At 51.6% G+C, this 15,204-nt stretch overlaps 1 protein-coding gene across 1 annotated transcript in view; it reads left to right on the forward strand.

Annotated features, from left to right (window-relative positions):
- LOC143283459 (copine-9-like) overlaps nucleotides 1-15,204 on the forward strand; it is a 37,211-nt gene extending 22,007 nt beyond the window's left edge. The window contains exons 13-20 of the mRNA XM_076589697.1: nucleotides 1,152-1,208; nucleotides 2,512-2,679; nucleotides 8,092-8,241; nucleotides 8,931-9,041; nucleotides 9,744-9,853; nucleotides 10,708-10,873; nucleotides 11,568-11,748; nucleotides 14,943-15,204. Of these exons, the coding sequence (XP_076445812.1) occupies nucleotides 1,152-1,208; nucleotides 2,512-2,679; nucleotides 8,092-8,241; nucleotides 8,931-9,041; nucleotides 9,744-9,853; nucleotides 10,708-10,873; nucleotides 11,568-11,748; nucleotides 14,943-14,998 (999 nt within the window). The 3' untranslated portion in view covers nucleotides 14,999-15,204. The remainder of the gene's footprint in view (nucleotides 1-1,151; nucleotides 1,209-2,511; nucleotides 2,680-8,091; nucleotides 8,242-8,930; nucleotides 9,042-9,743; nucleotides 9,854-10,707; nucleotides 10,874-11,567; nucleotides 11,749-14,942) is intronic.

A 15,204-nucleotide genomic window follows, 5' to 3' on the forward strand; every position in this document is an offset into this window, starting at 1 on the left:
TCCAGGTACAGAAATAATGAACTGCAGTAGACTGTAATATACATCAGGTAGATCTGTTTCCACTTACAGACACATCCAGGTACAGAAATAATGAACTGCAGTAGACTGTAACATACATCAGGTAGATCTGTTTCCACTTACAGACACATCCAGGTACAGAAATAATGAACTGCAGTAGACTGTAACATACATCAGGTAGATCTGTTTCCACTTACAGACACATCCAGGTACAGAAATAATGAACTGCAGTAGACTGTAACATACATCAGGTAGATCTGTTTCCACTTACAGACACATCCAGGTACAGAAATAATGAACTGCAGTAGACTGTAATATACATCAGGTAGATCTGTTTCCACTTACAGACACATCCAGGTACAGAAATAATGAACTGCAGTAGACTGTAATATACATCAGGTAGATCTGTTTCCACTTACAGACACATCCAGGTACAGAAATAATGAACTGCAGTAGACTGTAATATACATCAGGTAGATCTGTTTCCACTTACAGACACATCCAGGTACAGAAATAATGAACTGCAGTAGACTGTAATATACATCAGGTAGATCTGTTTCCACTTACAGACACATCCAGGTACAGAAATAATGAACTGCAGTAGACTGTAACATACATCGGGTATCCCATCAAGAGGTTTAAAACTATAATCAGTTCCGCGAACAAAAACTCGCATCAACCGAGTGACGCGAGCTGTGATGTAAGCGACCGAAGCCCAGACGAGTTAAGACACGAACGGATGCCCAGACAGCTGGCACGCACACTCAAACCATGATTCTCAGATGGCGCCTTCTCATGGGGCAGAATGTTATAGTGTCGTTCCTTTTGTTGTGTCTCGCTGATGGTGCAGAGAATGGACATGACGACGAAGAGAATGATGAAAAAGGATGTGGTAACAATGATGATATGGTGATAATGATGACGATGATGGTGATAATGATGACGATGATGGTGATAATGATGACGATGATGGTGAGAATGATGACGCTAGTTATGATGGTGGTGGTGGTGACGGAGTTGTGATAACATTGATGATGATGATGATGGAGATGACGGTTGTTGTGGCGTTGATGATGATGACGAATGATGATAGTGATGATGGTGTTGATGATGATAAGATGCATATGTTTCAGGCCTCAAACGGTGCTATTACAGAGTCCCTGTCACTACATAACATGCAGGCCAAAAGGGTACGAAATACACACACCAAATCTCTCTGTCTCTCTGTCTCTCTCTCTCTCTCTCTCTCTCTCTCTCTCTCTCTCTCTCTCTCTCTCAAATTACACTTAGCTTGTTATTTAGTTTGGTTATATTATCAGTTTATTCTTTTTTTTATTTGTATTTGCATTTCTTTTTATCATAACAGATTTCTCTGTGTGAAATTCGGGCTGCTCTCCCCAGGGAGAGCGTGTCGCAACACTACAGCGCCATCCATTTTTTTTGTATTTTTTTCCTGCGTGCAGTTTTATTTAGTTTTTCCCTATCGAAGTGGAACAACCCTTTTGTTGCCGTGGATTCTTCTACATGCGCTAAGTACATGCTCCACACGGGACCTCGGTTTATCGTCCCATCCGAATGACTAGCGTCCAGACCATTACTCAAGGTCTAGTGGAAGGTGAGAAAATATCGGCGGCTGAGCCGTGATTCGAGCCAGCGCACTCAGATTTTCTCGCTTCCTAGATGGACGTGTTACCTCTAGGCCATCATTCCACTTTCTTTCTCTTTCTCAGTTTTGTTGATCATCCTGCTCAATGTTTGAGTTTTATATAATGTGTGTGTACAACACGTGTAACCATAAGTATACAGGTCGGTGGCCATACATTTAAAAGTTCAGATCTCTCTCTCTCTCTCTCTCTCTCTCTCCCCTCTCTCTCTCTCTCTCTCTCTCTCTCTCTCTCTCTCCCTCCCTCTCTCTCTCTCTCCCTCCCTCTCTCTCTCTCTCTCTCTCTCTGTCTCTCAGTTCTGAACAGTGTGTGGGGGGCAATACAAGGGCATCCAGGAGTCATGACCTGGGTGCGGCCCGGCCCCCTCAGAGTGTAAGGAGTTAAGGGCCGAAACACTTGACTGAAGGGGGCTTCTTCTCTGAAGACCTTGTACTGTCCAGCTCTCCCTGGAGTTACTTATCACCGTGTGTGTGTGAGTGAGTGTGTGTGTGTGTGTGTGTGTGTGTGTGTGTGTGTGTGTGTGTGTGTGTGTGTGTGTGTGTGTGTGTGTGTGTGCAATAAAATATGTGTGCTTATGGTTGTCTGAATTTGTGTATGTGTGCGTGTGTGTGTGTGTGTGTAATGTGTGTGTGCGTGCGCGCGCGCGCGCGTGTGTGTGTGTGTGCAATTGTATACGTGCGTTTGTGGTTGTATGAATGTGTGTGTGTGTGTGTGTTTATGTCTGTGTGTGTGTATGTGTGTGTTTATGTGTGTGTGTGTTTATATCTGTGTGTGTGTGTGTGTTTATATCTCTGTGTGTGCGCGTGCGCGCGCGCTGCTCGCCCCGCAGAACAACCAGTACCTGAACGCCCTGGAGGCTGTGGGCGGGGTGCTGTGTCGCTATGACCTCCAACAGAGGGTGGCCGTCTTCGGCTTCGGGGCCAAGCTGTCCCCAGGGGACCCCACCCCCTCACACTGCTTTCCCCTCCACCAGGACGTCTGGGTCACTGGTATCAAGGTGTGTATGGTGCTCATCTGGTCACTGGTATCAAGGTGTGTCGGGGGTGTTCATCTGGGTCACTGGTATCAAGGTGTGTGGGGTGTTCATCTGGGTCACTGGTATCAAGGTGTGTGGGGTGTGTTCATCTGGGTCACTGGTATCAAGGTGTGGGGGGTGTTCATCTGGTCACTGGTATCAAGGTGTGTGGAGTGTTCATCTGGTCACTGGTATCAAGGTGTGTGTGGTGTGTTCATCTGGGTCACTGGTATCAAGGTGTGTGTGGTGTGGGGTGTTCATCTGGGTCACTGGTATCAAGGTGTGTGGAGTGTTCATCTGGTCACTGGTATCAAGGTGTGTGGGGTGTGTTCATCTGGTCACTGGTATCAAGGTGTGTGGGGTGTGTTCATCTGGGTCACTGGTATCAAGGTGTGTGGAGTGTTCATCTGGTCACTGGTATCAAGGTGTGTGGGGTGTGTTCATCTGGGTCACTGGTATCAAGGTGTGGGGGGTGTTCATCTGGTCACTGGTATCAAGGTGTGTGGAGTGTTCATCTGGTCACTGGTATCAAGGTGTGTGTGGTGTGTTCATCTGCGTCACTGGTATCAAGGTGTGTGTGGTGTGGGGTGTTCATCTGGGTCACTGGTATCAAGGTGTGTGGAGTGTTCATCTGGTCACTGGTATCAAGGTGTGTGGGGTGTGTTCATCTGGTCACTGGTATCAAGGTGTGTGGGGTGTGTTCATCTGGGTCACTGGTATCAAGGTGTGTGGAGTGTTCATCTGGTCACTGGTATCAAGGTGTGTGGGGGTGTTCATCTGGGTCACTGGTATCAAGGTGTGTGGAGTGTTCATCTGGTCACTGGTATCAAGGTGTGTGGGGTGTGTTCATCTGGTCACTGGTATCAAGGTGTGTGTGGTGTTCATCTGGGTCACTGGTATCAAGGTGTGTGTGGGTGTTCATCTGGGTCACTGGTATCAAGGTGTGTGTGGTGTTCATCTGGGTCACTGGTATCAAGGTGTGTGGGGTGTGGGGTGTTCATCTGGGTCACTGGTATCAAGGTGTGTGGGGTGTTCATCTGGGTCACTGGTATCAAGGTGTGTGTGGTGTTCATCTGGGTCACTGGTATCAAGGTGTGTGTGGTGTTCATCTGGGTCACTGGTATCAAGGTGTGTGGGGTGTTCATCTGGGTCACTGGTATCAAGGTGTGTGTGGTGTTCATCTGGGTCACTGGTATCAAGGTGTGTGGGGTGTTCATCTGGGTCACTGGTATCAAGGTGTGTGTGGTGTTCATCTGGGTCACTGGTATCAAGGTGTGTGTGGTGTTCATCTGGGTCACTGGTATCAAGGTGTGTGTGGTGTTCATCTGGGTCACTGGTATCAAGGTGTGGGGGGGGGGTGTTCATCTGGGTCACTGGTATCAAGGTGTGTGTGGAGTGTGTGGGGTGTTCATCTGGGTCACTGGTATCAAGGTGTGTGGGGTGTTCATCTGGGTCACTGGTATCAAGGTGTGTGGGGTGTGTTCATCTGGGTCACTGGTATCAAGGTGTGGGGGGTGTTCATCTGGTCACTGGTATCAAGGTGTGTGGAGTGTTCATCTGGTCACTGGTATCAAGGTGTGTGTGGTGTGTTCATCTGGGTCACTGGTATCAAGGTGTGTGTGGTGTGGGGTGTTCATCTGGGTCACTGGTATCAAGGTGTGTGGAGTGTTCATCTGGTCACTGGTATCAAGGTGTGTGGGGTGTGTTCATCTGGTCACTGGTATCAAGGTGTGTGGGGTGTGTTCATCTGGGTCACTGGTATCAAGGTGTGTGGAGTGTTCATCTGGTCACTGGTATCAAGGTGTGTGGGGGTGTTCATCTGGGTCACTGGTATCAAGGTGTGTGGAGTGTTCATCTGGTCACTGGTATCAAGGTGTGTGGGGTGTGTTCATCTGGTCACTGGTATCAAGGTGTGTGGGGTGTGTTCATCTGGTCACTGGTATCAAGGTGTGTGTGGTGTGTTCATCTGGTCACTGGTATCAAGGTGTGTGGGGTATGTTCATCTGGTTCACTGGTATCAAGGTGTGTGGAGTGTGTGGGGTGTTCATCTGGTCACTGGTATCAAGGTGTGTGTGGTGTGTTCATCTGGGTCACTGGTATCAAGGTGTGTGGAGTGTGTGGTGTGTTCATCTGGGTCACTGGTATCAAGGTGTGTGGGGGGTGTTCATCTGGTCACTGGTATCAAGGTGTGTGGGGGGTGTTCATCTGGTCACTGGTATCAAGGTGTGTGGGGGGTGTTCATCTGGGTCACTGGTATCAAGGTGTGTGGGGTGTTCATCTGGGTCACTGGTATCAAGGTGTGTGGGGTGTGTTCATCTGGGTCACTGGTATCAAGGTGTGTGGAGTGTTCATCTGGGTCACTGGTATCAAGGTGTGTGGGGTGTTCATCTGGGTCACTGGTATCAAGGTGTGGGGGGGGGTGTTCATCTGGGTCACTGGTATCAAGGTGTGTGTGGAGTGTGTGGGGTGTTCATCTGGGTCACTGGTATCAAGGTGTGTGGGGTGTTCATCTGGGTCACTGGTATCAAGGTGTGTGGGGTGTGTTCATCTGGGTCACTGGTATCAAGGTGTGGGGGGTGTTCATCTGGTCACTGGTATCAAGGTGTGTGGGGTGTGGGGTGTTCATCTGGGTCACTGGTATCAAGGTGTGTGGAGTGTGTGGGGTGTTCATCTGGGTCACTGGTATCAAGGTGTGTGGGGTGTTCATCTGGGTCACTGGTATCAAGGTGTGGGGGGTGTTCATCTGGTCACTGGTATCAAGGTGTGTGTGGAGTGTGTGGGGTGTTCATCTGGGTCACTGGTATCAAGGTGTGTGGGGTGTTCATCTGGGTCACTGGTATCAAGGTGTGGGGGGTGTTCATCTGGTCACTGGTATCAAGGTGTGTGGAGTGTGTGGGGTGTTCATCTGGGTCACTGGTATCAAGGTGTGGGGGGTGTTCATCTGGTCACTGGTATCAAGGTGTGTGTGGAGTGTGTGGGGTGTTCATCTGGGTCACTGGTATCAAGGTGTGTGTGGAGTGTGTGGGGTGTTCATCTGGGTCACTGGTATCAAGGTGTGTGGGGTGCTCATCTGGTCACTGGTATCAAGGTGTGTGGGGTGCTCATCTGGGTCACTGGTATCAAGGTGTGTGGGGTGCTCATCTGGGTCACTGGTATCAAGGTGTGTGGGGTGCTCATCTGGTCACTGGTATCAAGGTGTGTGGGGGGTGTTCATCTGGTCACTGGTATCAAGGTGTGTGGGGGTGTTCATCTGGGTCACTGGTATCAAGGTGTGTGTGGTGTGTTCATCTGGTCACTGGTATCAAGGTGTGTGGGGGGTGTTCATCTGGTCACTGGTATCAAGGTGTGTGGGGGTGTTCATCTGGGTCACTGGTATCAAGGTGTGTGTGGTGTGTTCATCTGGTCACTGGTATCAAGGTGTGTGGGGGGTGTTCATCTGGTCACTGGTATCAAGGTGTGTGGGGTGTGTTCATCTGGGTCACTGGTATCAAGGTGTGTGGGGTGTTCATCTGGGTCACTGGTATCAAGGTGTGGGGGGTGTTCATCTGGGTCACTGGTATCAAGGTGTGTGGGGTGTTCATCTGGGTCACTGGTATCAAGGTGTGTGGGGGGTGTTCATCTGGGTCACTGGTATCAAGGTGTGTGGGGTGTTCATCTGGGTCACTGGTATCAAGGTGTGTGTGGTGTGTTCATCTGGGTCACTGGTATCAAGGTGTGTGGGGGGTGTTCATCTGGGTCACTGGTATCAAGGTGTGTGTGGAGTGTGTGGGGTGTTCATCTGGGTCACTGGTATCAAGGTGTGTGTGGAGTGTGTGGGGTGTTCATCTGGGTCACTGGTATCAAGGTGTGTGGGGTGTTCATCTGGTCACTGGTATCAAGGTGTGTGGGGTGTGTTCATCTGGGTCACTGGTGTCAAGGTGTGTGGGGGGTGTTCATCTGGTCACTGGTATCAAGGTGTGTGGGGGTGTTCATCTGGGTCACTGGTATCAAGGTGTGTGTGGTGTGTTCATCTGGTCACTGGTATCAAGGTGTGTGGGGGTGTTCATCTGGGTCACTGATATCAAGGTGTGTGGGGGGTGTTCATCTGGTCACTGGTATCAAGGTGTGTGTGGTGCTCATCTGGTCACTGGTATCAAGGTGTGTGGGGTGTTCATCTGGGTCACTGGTATCAAGGTGTGTGTGGAGTGTGTGGGGTGTTCATCTGGGTCACTGGTATCAAGGTGTGGGGGGTGTTCATCTGGTCACTGGTATCAAGGTGTGTGTGGAGTGTGTGGGGTGTTCATCTGGGTCACTGGTATCAAGGTGTGTGTGGAGTGTGTGGGGTGTTCATCTGGGTCACTGGTATCAAGGTGTGTGGGGTGTGTTCATCTGGGTCACTGGTGTCAAGGTGTGTGGGGGGTGTTCATCTGGTCACTGGTATCAAGGTGTGTGGAGTGTTCATCTGGGTCACTGGTATCAAGGTGTGTGGGGTGTGTTCATCTGGGTCACTGGTATCAAGGTGTGTGGGGTGTTCATCTGGGTCACTGGTATCAAGGTGTGTGGGGTGTTCATCTGGGTCACTGGTATCAAGGTGTGTGGAGTGTTCATCTGGTCACTGGTATCAAGGTGTGTGGGGTGTTCATCTGGGTCACTGGTATCAAGGTGTGTGGGGTGTTCATCTGGTCACTGGTATCAAGGTGTGTGGGGTGTTCATCTGGGTCACTGGTATCAAGGTGTGTGGGGTGTTCATCTGGGTCACTGGTATCAAGGTGTGTGGGGTGTTCATCTGGGTCACTGGTATCAAGGTGTGTGGGGTGTTCATCTGGTCACTGGTATCAAGGTGTGTGGGGGGTGTTCATCTGGTCACTGGTATCAAGGTGTGTGTGGGGTGTTCATCTGGGTCACTGGTGTCAAGGTGTGTGGGGGGTGTTCATCTGGGTCACTGGTGTCAAGGTGTGTGGGGGGTGTTCATCTGGGTCACTGGTATCAAGGTGTGTGTGGAGTGTGTGGGGTGTTCATCTGGGTCACTGGTATCAAGGTGTGTGGGGTGTGTTCATCTGGGTCACTGGTATCAAGGTGTGTGGGGTGTGTTCATCTGGGTCACTGGTGTCAAGGTGTGTGGGGGGTGTTCATCTGGTCACTGGTATCAAGGTGTGTGTGGAGTGTGTGGGGTGTTCATCTGGGTCACTGATATCAAGGTGTGTGGGGGGTGTTCATCTGGGTCACTGATATCAAGGGGAAGAGTGTCGGGGGTTGGGGTGACGGGTATTAAAGTGTCGGAGGTGTTGGGAGAATGCGGGGGGTGGGGGGTGGGATATTTTGCTTATCTGTGTCAAATGAATTAAGGTGTTTGTGTGTGTTTGTGTTGGAGGGGACTGAGTGGAAGGGTGACATTTTTTTCCCATCTGGTCACAGGGCGTAGAAGAGGCGTACCACAGCATCCTGCCGTCCTTGACCTTCGCGGGCCCCACCTACGTGTCTCCCGTGCTGCGGCGGACAGTGGAGCTGGTTCAGCCTGAGGACGGCCCCGACAGCCGGCAGTACTTCGTGCTGCTGGTCATCACTGTCAGTGCCTCCCTGCTTCACCTGTACTGCACTGTGCTGATGGTGGTGGTGGTGGTGGTGGTGGTGGTGCTGGTGGTGGTGGTGGTGGTGATGGTGGTGGTGATGGTGGTGGTGGTGGTGATGGTGGTGATGGTGGTGGTGGTGGTGGTGATGGTGATGATGATGGTGGTTGTGGTGATGATGATGATGGTGGTGGTGATTGTGATGATGTTGATCGTGGTGATGGAGATGGTGGTGATGATGATGATGACGATGACTATGATGGTGATGGTGGTGATGGTGATGATGGTTATCGTGATGATGGTGGTGGTGATGGTGATGATGGTGGTGATAGTGATGATGGTGGTGATGGTGATGGTGGTGGTGATGATGATGGTGGTGGTGATGGTGATGACTCGATGATGATGGTGAAAAGGTGATGGTGAGGAGGAGGATGGTGATGGTGATGATGATGGCAATGGTGGCAATGATGATGATGATGATAATGACGACAATGATGATGGTGGTGGTGATGGTTGTGATGATGATAGTGACGACGACAGTGATGATGATTACGATGACTATGACAACGACGATGGTGATGATCATAGTGATGACCGATTGATGACGACAGCATGAACATCAGATTGTGTCATTAGATTTTCATCATCCTCATCATCATCATCATCATCATCATTTGTGTTAGCCAGGACGGGATCATCAACGACATAGACAAGACAGTGGAGCTGCTTGTGGAAGCCAGTTCTCTCCCTCTATCCGTCATCGTCACGGGCGTGGGGCCCACCAACTTTGTCCTCATGGTGAGCTCTCCGCCTCCTTCCCTGTCTGCTGTCGGGTCTGTTGATCGCTGCAAGGTCGCCTAGACACGTACATAGTCATTCATTCATTCATTTACATATACTCATACGCGCATGCGCACACACACACACACACACACACACACACACACCCACTACGCTGCACTACACCCCCCCTCTCGCTCCCCTCTCCCCCCCCCACACACACGCTCACACACATTACACTGTGTGTTAGTGTAGTATGTGTGTCTGTGTGTGTGTGAGTCCGTGCGTGTGTGTCTGTGTGTGTGTGTTAGTGTAGTGTGTGTGTCTGTCTGTCTGTGTGTGTTTGTTAGTGTAGTGTGTGTGTGTGCGCGCGCGCGCGTGTGTGTGTGCGCGTGTGCGTGTGTGTGTGTGTGTGTGTGTGTTAGTGTAGTATTGTGTGCGTGTGTGTGTGTGAGGGTGTGTGTGAGTGCATGCGTGTGTGTGTGTGTATGTGTGTGTGTGTTAATGTAGTGTGTGTGTGCGTGTGTGTGTGTGTGTTAATGTAGTGTGTGTGTTAGTGTAGTGTGTATGTGTGTGTGTGTGTTAGTAGTGTGTGTGTGTGTGTGTGTGTTAGTAGTGTGTGTGTGTGTGTGTGTGTGTGTTAGTGTAGCGTGTGTGTGTGTGTGTGAGTGTGAGTGTAGTGGTGTGCTGATGCGGGGCCTTGCACTAAACAAACCACAGGAGCAGTTCACCCAGTCGCTACACGGGCCTCTGTATGACGAGCACAGCAAGAAGAGGGCCGTCAGACCCAACGCCCACTTCGCCGCTCTCAAACAGGACGCCATGACCACGTGAGTGCTGTGTCCTTCTGCTGTTGTTGTTGTTGTTGTGTATGCGTGTGGAGGGCGGGGCGAGGGGGTCGGAGGGGGGAGGGGGAGGGGGCGAGGGGGAGTGCAGGGACTAGGAGGGTGCGTGTATGTGTGTGTTTGGGTTGGTGGGTGGCTGGGTGTGGGTGTGTCTATGTGGGTGTCTTGTGTGTGTGTATCTCTGATTGTTTGTGTGTGTGTGTGTGTGTCTGTCTGTCTATCTGTGTGTGCGTGTGTGTGTGTGTGTGTGTGTGTGTGTGTGTGTGTGTGTGCTCGCGCGCGCGTATGCCTTTTCTATGTTCTTTAGTCTTACGTTTTATGCCTTTAGTCTCATGCCTTTAGTCAGCATTCTGTAAGTGTAGACCCTGTTCGCAGCGGTGGCTGGATGTAAAACTAAACAACACACACACACACACACACACACACACACACACACACACACACACACACACACACACACACACACACACAATGACAGACAGAGTGACAGAGAGGTAGATAGAAACAGAGAGAGAAACAAGAGCCCTCCCCCCCACCCCCGCACTCCCCTCATCCCCCCCACCCCCCAAGATCCCCATTGGAAATAATTAATTGGAAATAATTCTGCATCACTTATATCGATATTTCCCCCACCCCTATCCCTCCTGTGCCCTGTGTCTGCCTGTGGGGCAGTGGCGGCGGTCTTCAGGTAGTTCAAGCCGCCCTGGGAGAGACAGAGACAGAGAGAAACAAGAGCCCCTACTTGACCAAACGCACCTCCCCCCCGCCCCCCTTCCCCTGCCCATTGGAAATAATTCTACATCACTTGTAGCGACGTTTCGCCCTGTGCCTGTGGGCAGTGGCGGCGGTCTTCAGGTGGTTCAGGAGACCCTGGCTGCCCTGTCCTCCCAGGTGCTGCACCTCATGAAGCTGCGTGACCTCAGCCCGGGCCGCGCGCGCCTCGCACGTGCCGACCCCGCCGCCGCCTGGGTCACCCCCCACGACTCCACCCCCAGCAGCCATGACGTGAGTCGTCCTTAGTGACAGTGCCACTGTCCTTAAAACAGGAAATGTGAAGAATAAAATACCATCTACTGTTATCTTGTTTTTATGACAATAATGATTATCATTTTCATTTTTATTGTTATTGTCATTGCTGTTATTATTGTTGTTGTTCTTATTAGTAGTAGTAGTAGTGTTGTTGTTCTTCTTATTATTATTAGTAGTAGTAGTAGTATTGTTGTGGTGGTTGTTGTGGTTGTTATTGTTATTATTGCTGTTGTTATTCTTAAGAGTAGGGATGGTTATATACTCATGTATACGCAAGTGTATTAATTTGTGTGCTAGTGTGAAGTGTCCGTTTTAGTATTTGTATTTGTCTTTCTTGCTATATTATTTTGTTCTCTCTCTCTTCTTTTTTCTCTTTTTAATATTAACTAATTCTCTTTTTTTTTAGCAGTAGTAGTAGTAGCAGCAGCTGCAGTAGCAGTAGTAGTGGTAGTAGTAGTAGCATTATTGTAGTTTTATTTTGTTTCGTTTGATTGTTGAATTTCTTAGTCCTGAGGTCTGGATCACACACACACACACACACACACACACACACACACACACACACACACACACACACACACACAACCCGTCCTTGCCTATATTCCACTTCCCTCATTAATCACAGAAAAGTCATTCATTCATTCATTCATTCATTCATTCATTCACCCAGCCAGGGGAGGGGGACTCTGGGGAGCTGTGGTCGTTGGGCCACTTCCAGCCTCTCCCCACCACCACCTCCTCCTTCAAGGCGTCTGTCCGCTCTGCAAGGGTCTCCCCCGCCCCCTTCCTCCACAGGGCTGTGTCCACCCCCGCCCTCCTCCCACCCACCAGCAGCGTGCTCAGTCTCAACGGTCAGTGAGCGTGTGTGGGGGCGGGGGGGGGGGGGGGGGTTTGGGGGGTCAGTGATGGGGGATATGGGTGTCAGTGTTGGTGGTGGTGGGTGTCAGTGTTGGGGGTGGGGGTGGTTGGTGTCAGTGGTGGAGGTGGGGGTGGTTGGTGTCAGTGTTTTGGGATGGGGGTAGTGGTTGGTGTCAGTGTTGGGGGTAGGGGTAGTGGTGGATGTCAATGTTGGGGGTGGGGGTAGTGGTGGGGGTAGTGGTGGATGTCAGTGTTGGGGGTGGGGGTAGTGGTGGGGGTAGTGGTGGATGTCAGTGTTGGGGGTAGGGGTAGTGGTGGATGTTGGGGGTGGGGGTAGTGGTGGAGTGTCAGTGTTGGGGGTGGGGGTAGTGGTGGATGTCAGTGTTGGGGGTGGGGGTAGTGGTGGATGTCAGTGTTGGGGGTGGGGGTAGTGGTGGATGTCAGTGTTGGGGGTGGGGGTAGAGGTTGGTATCAGTGTTGGGGGTGGGGGTAGTGGTGGAGTGTTGGGGGTGGGGGGTAGTGGTGGGGGTAGTGGTGGATGTCAGTGTTGGGGGTGGGGGTAGTGGTGGAGTGTCAGTGTTGGGGGTGGGGGTAGTGGTGGATGTCAGTGTTGGGGGTGGGGGTAGTGGTGGATGTTGGGGGTGGGGGTAGTGGTGGAGTGTCAGTGTTGGGGGTGGGGGGTAGTGGTGGAGTGTCAGTGTTGGGGGTGGGGGTAGTGGTGAATGTCAGTGTTGGGGGTGGGGGTAGTGGTGGAGTGTCAGTGTTGGGGGTGGGGGTAGTGGTGGAGTGTCAGTGTTGGGGGTGGGGGTAGTGGTGGATGTCAGTGTTAGGGGTGGGGGTAGTGGTTGGTATCAGTGTTGGGGGTGGGGGTAGTGGTGGATGTCAGTGTTGGGGGTGGGGGTAGTGGTGGATGTCAGTGTTAGGGGTGGGGGTAGTGGTTGGTATCAGTGTTCGGGGTGGGGGTAGTGGTGGAGTGTCAGTGTTGGGGGTGGGAGTAGTGGTTGGTATCAGTGTTGGGGGTGGGGGTAGTGGTGGAGTGTCAGTGTTGGGGGTGGGGGTAGTGGTGGATGTCAGTGTTGGGGGTGGGGGTAGTGGTGGATGTCAGTGTTGGGGTTGGGGGTAGTGGTGGATGTTGGGGGTGGGGGTAGTGGTGGATGTCAGTGTTGGGGTGGGGGTAGTGGTGGATGTCAGTGTTGGGGTTGGGGGTAGTGGTGGGGGTAGTGGTGGATGTCAGTGTTGGGGGTGGGGGTAGTGGTGGGGGTAGTGGTGGATGTCAGTGTTGGGGATGGGGGTAGTGGTGGATGTCAGTGTTGGGGGTGGGGGTAGTGGTGGGGGTAGTGGTGGAGTGTCAGTGTTGGGGGTGGGGGTAGTGGTGGATGTCAGTGTTGGGGGTGGGGGTAGTGGTTGGTATCAGTGTTGGGGGTGGGGGTAGTGGTGGAGTGTCAGTGTTGGGGGTGGGGGTAGTGGTTGGTGTCAGTGTTAGGGGTGGGGGTAGTGGTGGAGTGTCAGTGTTGGGGGTGGGGGTAGTGGTGGATGTCAGTGTTGGGGTGGGGTGGGTGTCAGTGGTGAGGGTGGGGGTAGTGGTTGGTGTCAGTGTTGGGGGGTGGGGTGGGGTGGAGTGTCAGTGTTGGGGGTGAGGGTGGGGTGAAGTGTTGGGGGTGAGGGTGGAGTGTCAGTGTTGGGGGTGGGGTGGGTATCAGTGTTGGGGGTGGGGGTAGTGGTGGGGTGACAGTGTTGGGGGTGTGGTGGGTGTCAGTGTTGCGGGTAGGGGGGTGTCAGTGTTGGGGGTGGGGTGGGTATCAGTGTTGGGGGTGGGGGTAGTGGTGGGGTGACAGTGTTGGGGGTGTGGTGGGTGTCAGTGTTGCGGGTAGGGGGGTGTCAGTGTTGCGGGTGGGAGTGTGTGGTGGGGGATTCAATATATGGGGGTGGGGAAGATGTGTGTGTCAGTGTTGGGGGTGGAGGCGGGTGGTGGGGGTCAGTGTTAGGGGAGGGTGTCAGTGTTGCGGGTGTGTGTGTGTGGTGTGGGTTTCAATATATGGACGCACACACGCGCGCGCGCAGTCGTGATATTCTAGTTATAATCCTGTTGGTTTCTGGGCCAAGAATTGGCCAAGGGAAACAACTTTTCTTTGCAGATGTTTGTCCCTCCGCCACTCTCTTTGTCTCTGTCTGTCTGTCTGTCTGTCTGTCTCTGTGTGTGTGTGTGTGTGTGTGTGTGTGTGTGTGTGTGTGTGTGTGTGTGTGTGTGTGTTCCCGTTTCCATTTCCTGTTACGAAGACACTAACTGAAAGTAATGACGTGTCAGACACTAACTGAAAGCATTGACGTGCCAGACACTAACTGAAAGCATTGACGTGTCAGACACTAACTGAAAGCATTGACGTGTCAGAGAGACACTAACTGAAAGTAATGACGGGTCAGACACTAACTGAAAGCATTGACGTGTCAGACACTAACTGAAAGCATTGACGTGTCAGACACTAACTGAAAGCACTGGCGGGTCAGACACTAACTGAAAGCATTGACGTGTCAGACACTAACTGAAAGCACTGACGTGACGGGTCAGACACTAACTGAAAGCATTGACGTGCCAGACACTAACTGAAAGCACTGACGTGTCAGACACTAACTGAAAGCACTGACGGGTCAGACACTAACTGAAAGCACTGACGTGCCAGACACTAACTGAAAGCATTGACGTGCCAGACACTAACTGAAAGCATTGACGTGCCAGACACTAACTGAAAGCATTGACGTGCCAGACACTAACTGAAAGCACTGACGGGTCAGACACTAACTGAAAGCATTGACGTGTCAGACACTAACTGAAAGCACTGACGTGTCAGACACTAACTGAAAGCATTGACGTGTCAGACACTAACTGAAAGCACTGGCGTGTCAGACACTAACTGAAAGCATTGACGTGTCAGACACTAACTGAAAGCACTGACGTGTCAGACACTAACTGAAAGCACTGACGGGTCAGACACTAACTGAAAGCACTGACGGGTCAGACACTAACTGAAAGCACTGACGGGTCAGACACTAACTGAAAGCATTGACGTGCCAGACACTAACTGAAAGCATTGACGTGCCAGACACTAACTGAAAGCACTGACGGGTCAGACACTAACTGAAAGCATTGACGTGTCAGACTAACCGAGCAGTCTGTGTGTATCTGTTCCAGGCCCGGTGTGTCCGACCTGCGGGTCGACCATCACTCTGGACACTGCTGCCACGTGACCTGGGGCACGGATGACTCCGCCCATTTTATTGTCGTCAAGAAAAGAAAGAAAGAAGGGAAAGAAAACCTACCTGCTGTTTACAGCGGTCAGGACACCACAAGACATGCTGATTATAGCGGTTGAGACACTACGAGACACTACGAGACATGCTGATTATAGCGGTTGAGACACTACGAGACACTACGAGACATGCTGAATATAGCG

Source organism: Babylonia areolata, chromosome 6, assembly GCF_041734735.1.
Source record: "Babylonia areolata isolate BAREFJ2019XMU chromosome 6, ASM4173473v1, whole genome shotgun sequence".
Taxonomy (NCBI): Eukaryota; Metazoa; Mollusca; class Gastropoda; order Neogastropoda; family Buccinidae; genus Babylonia; species Babylonia areolata.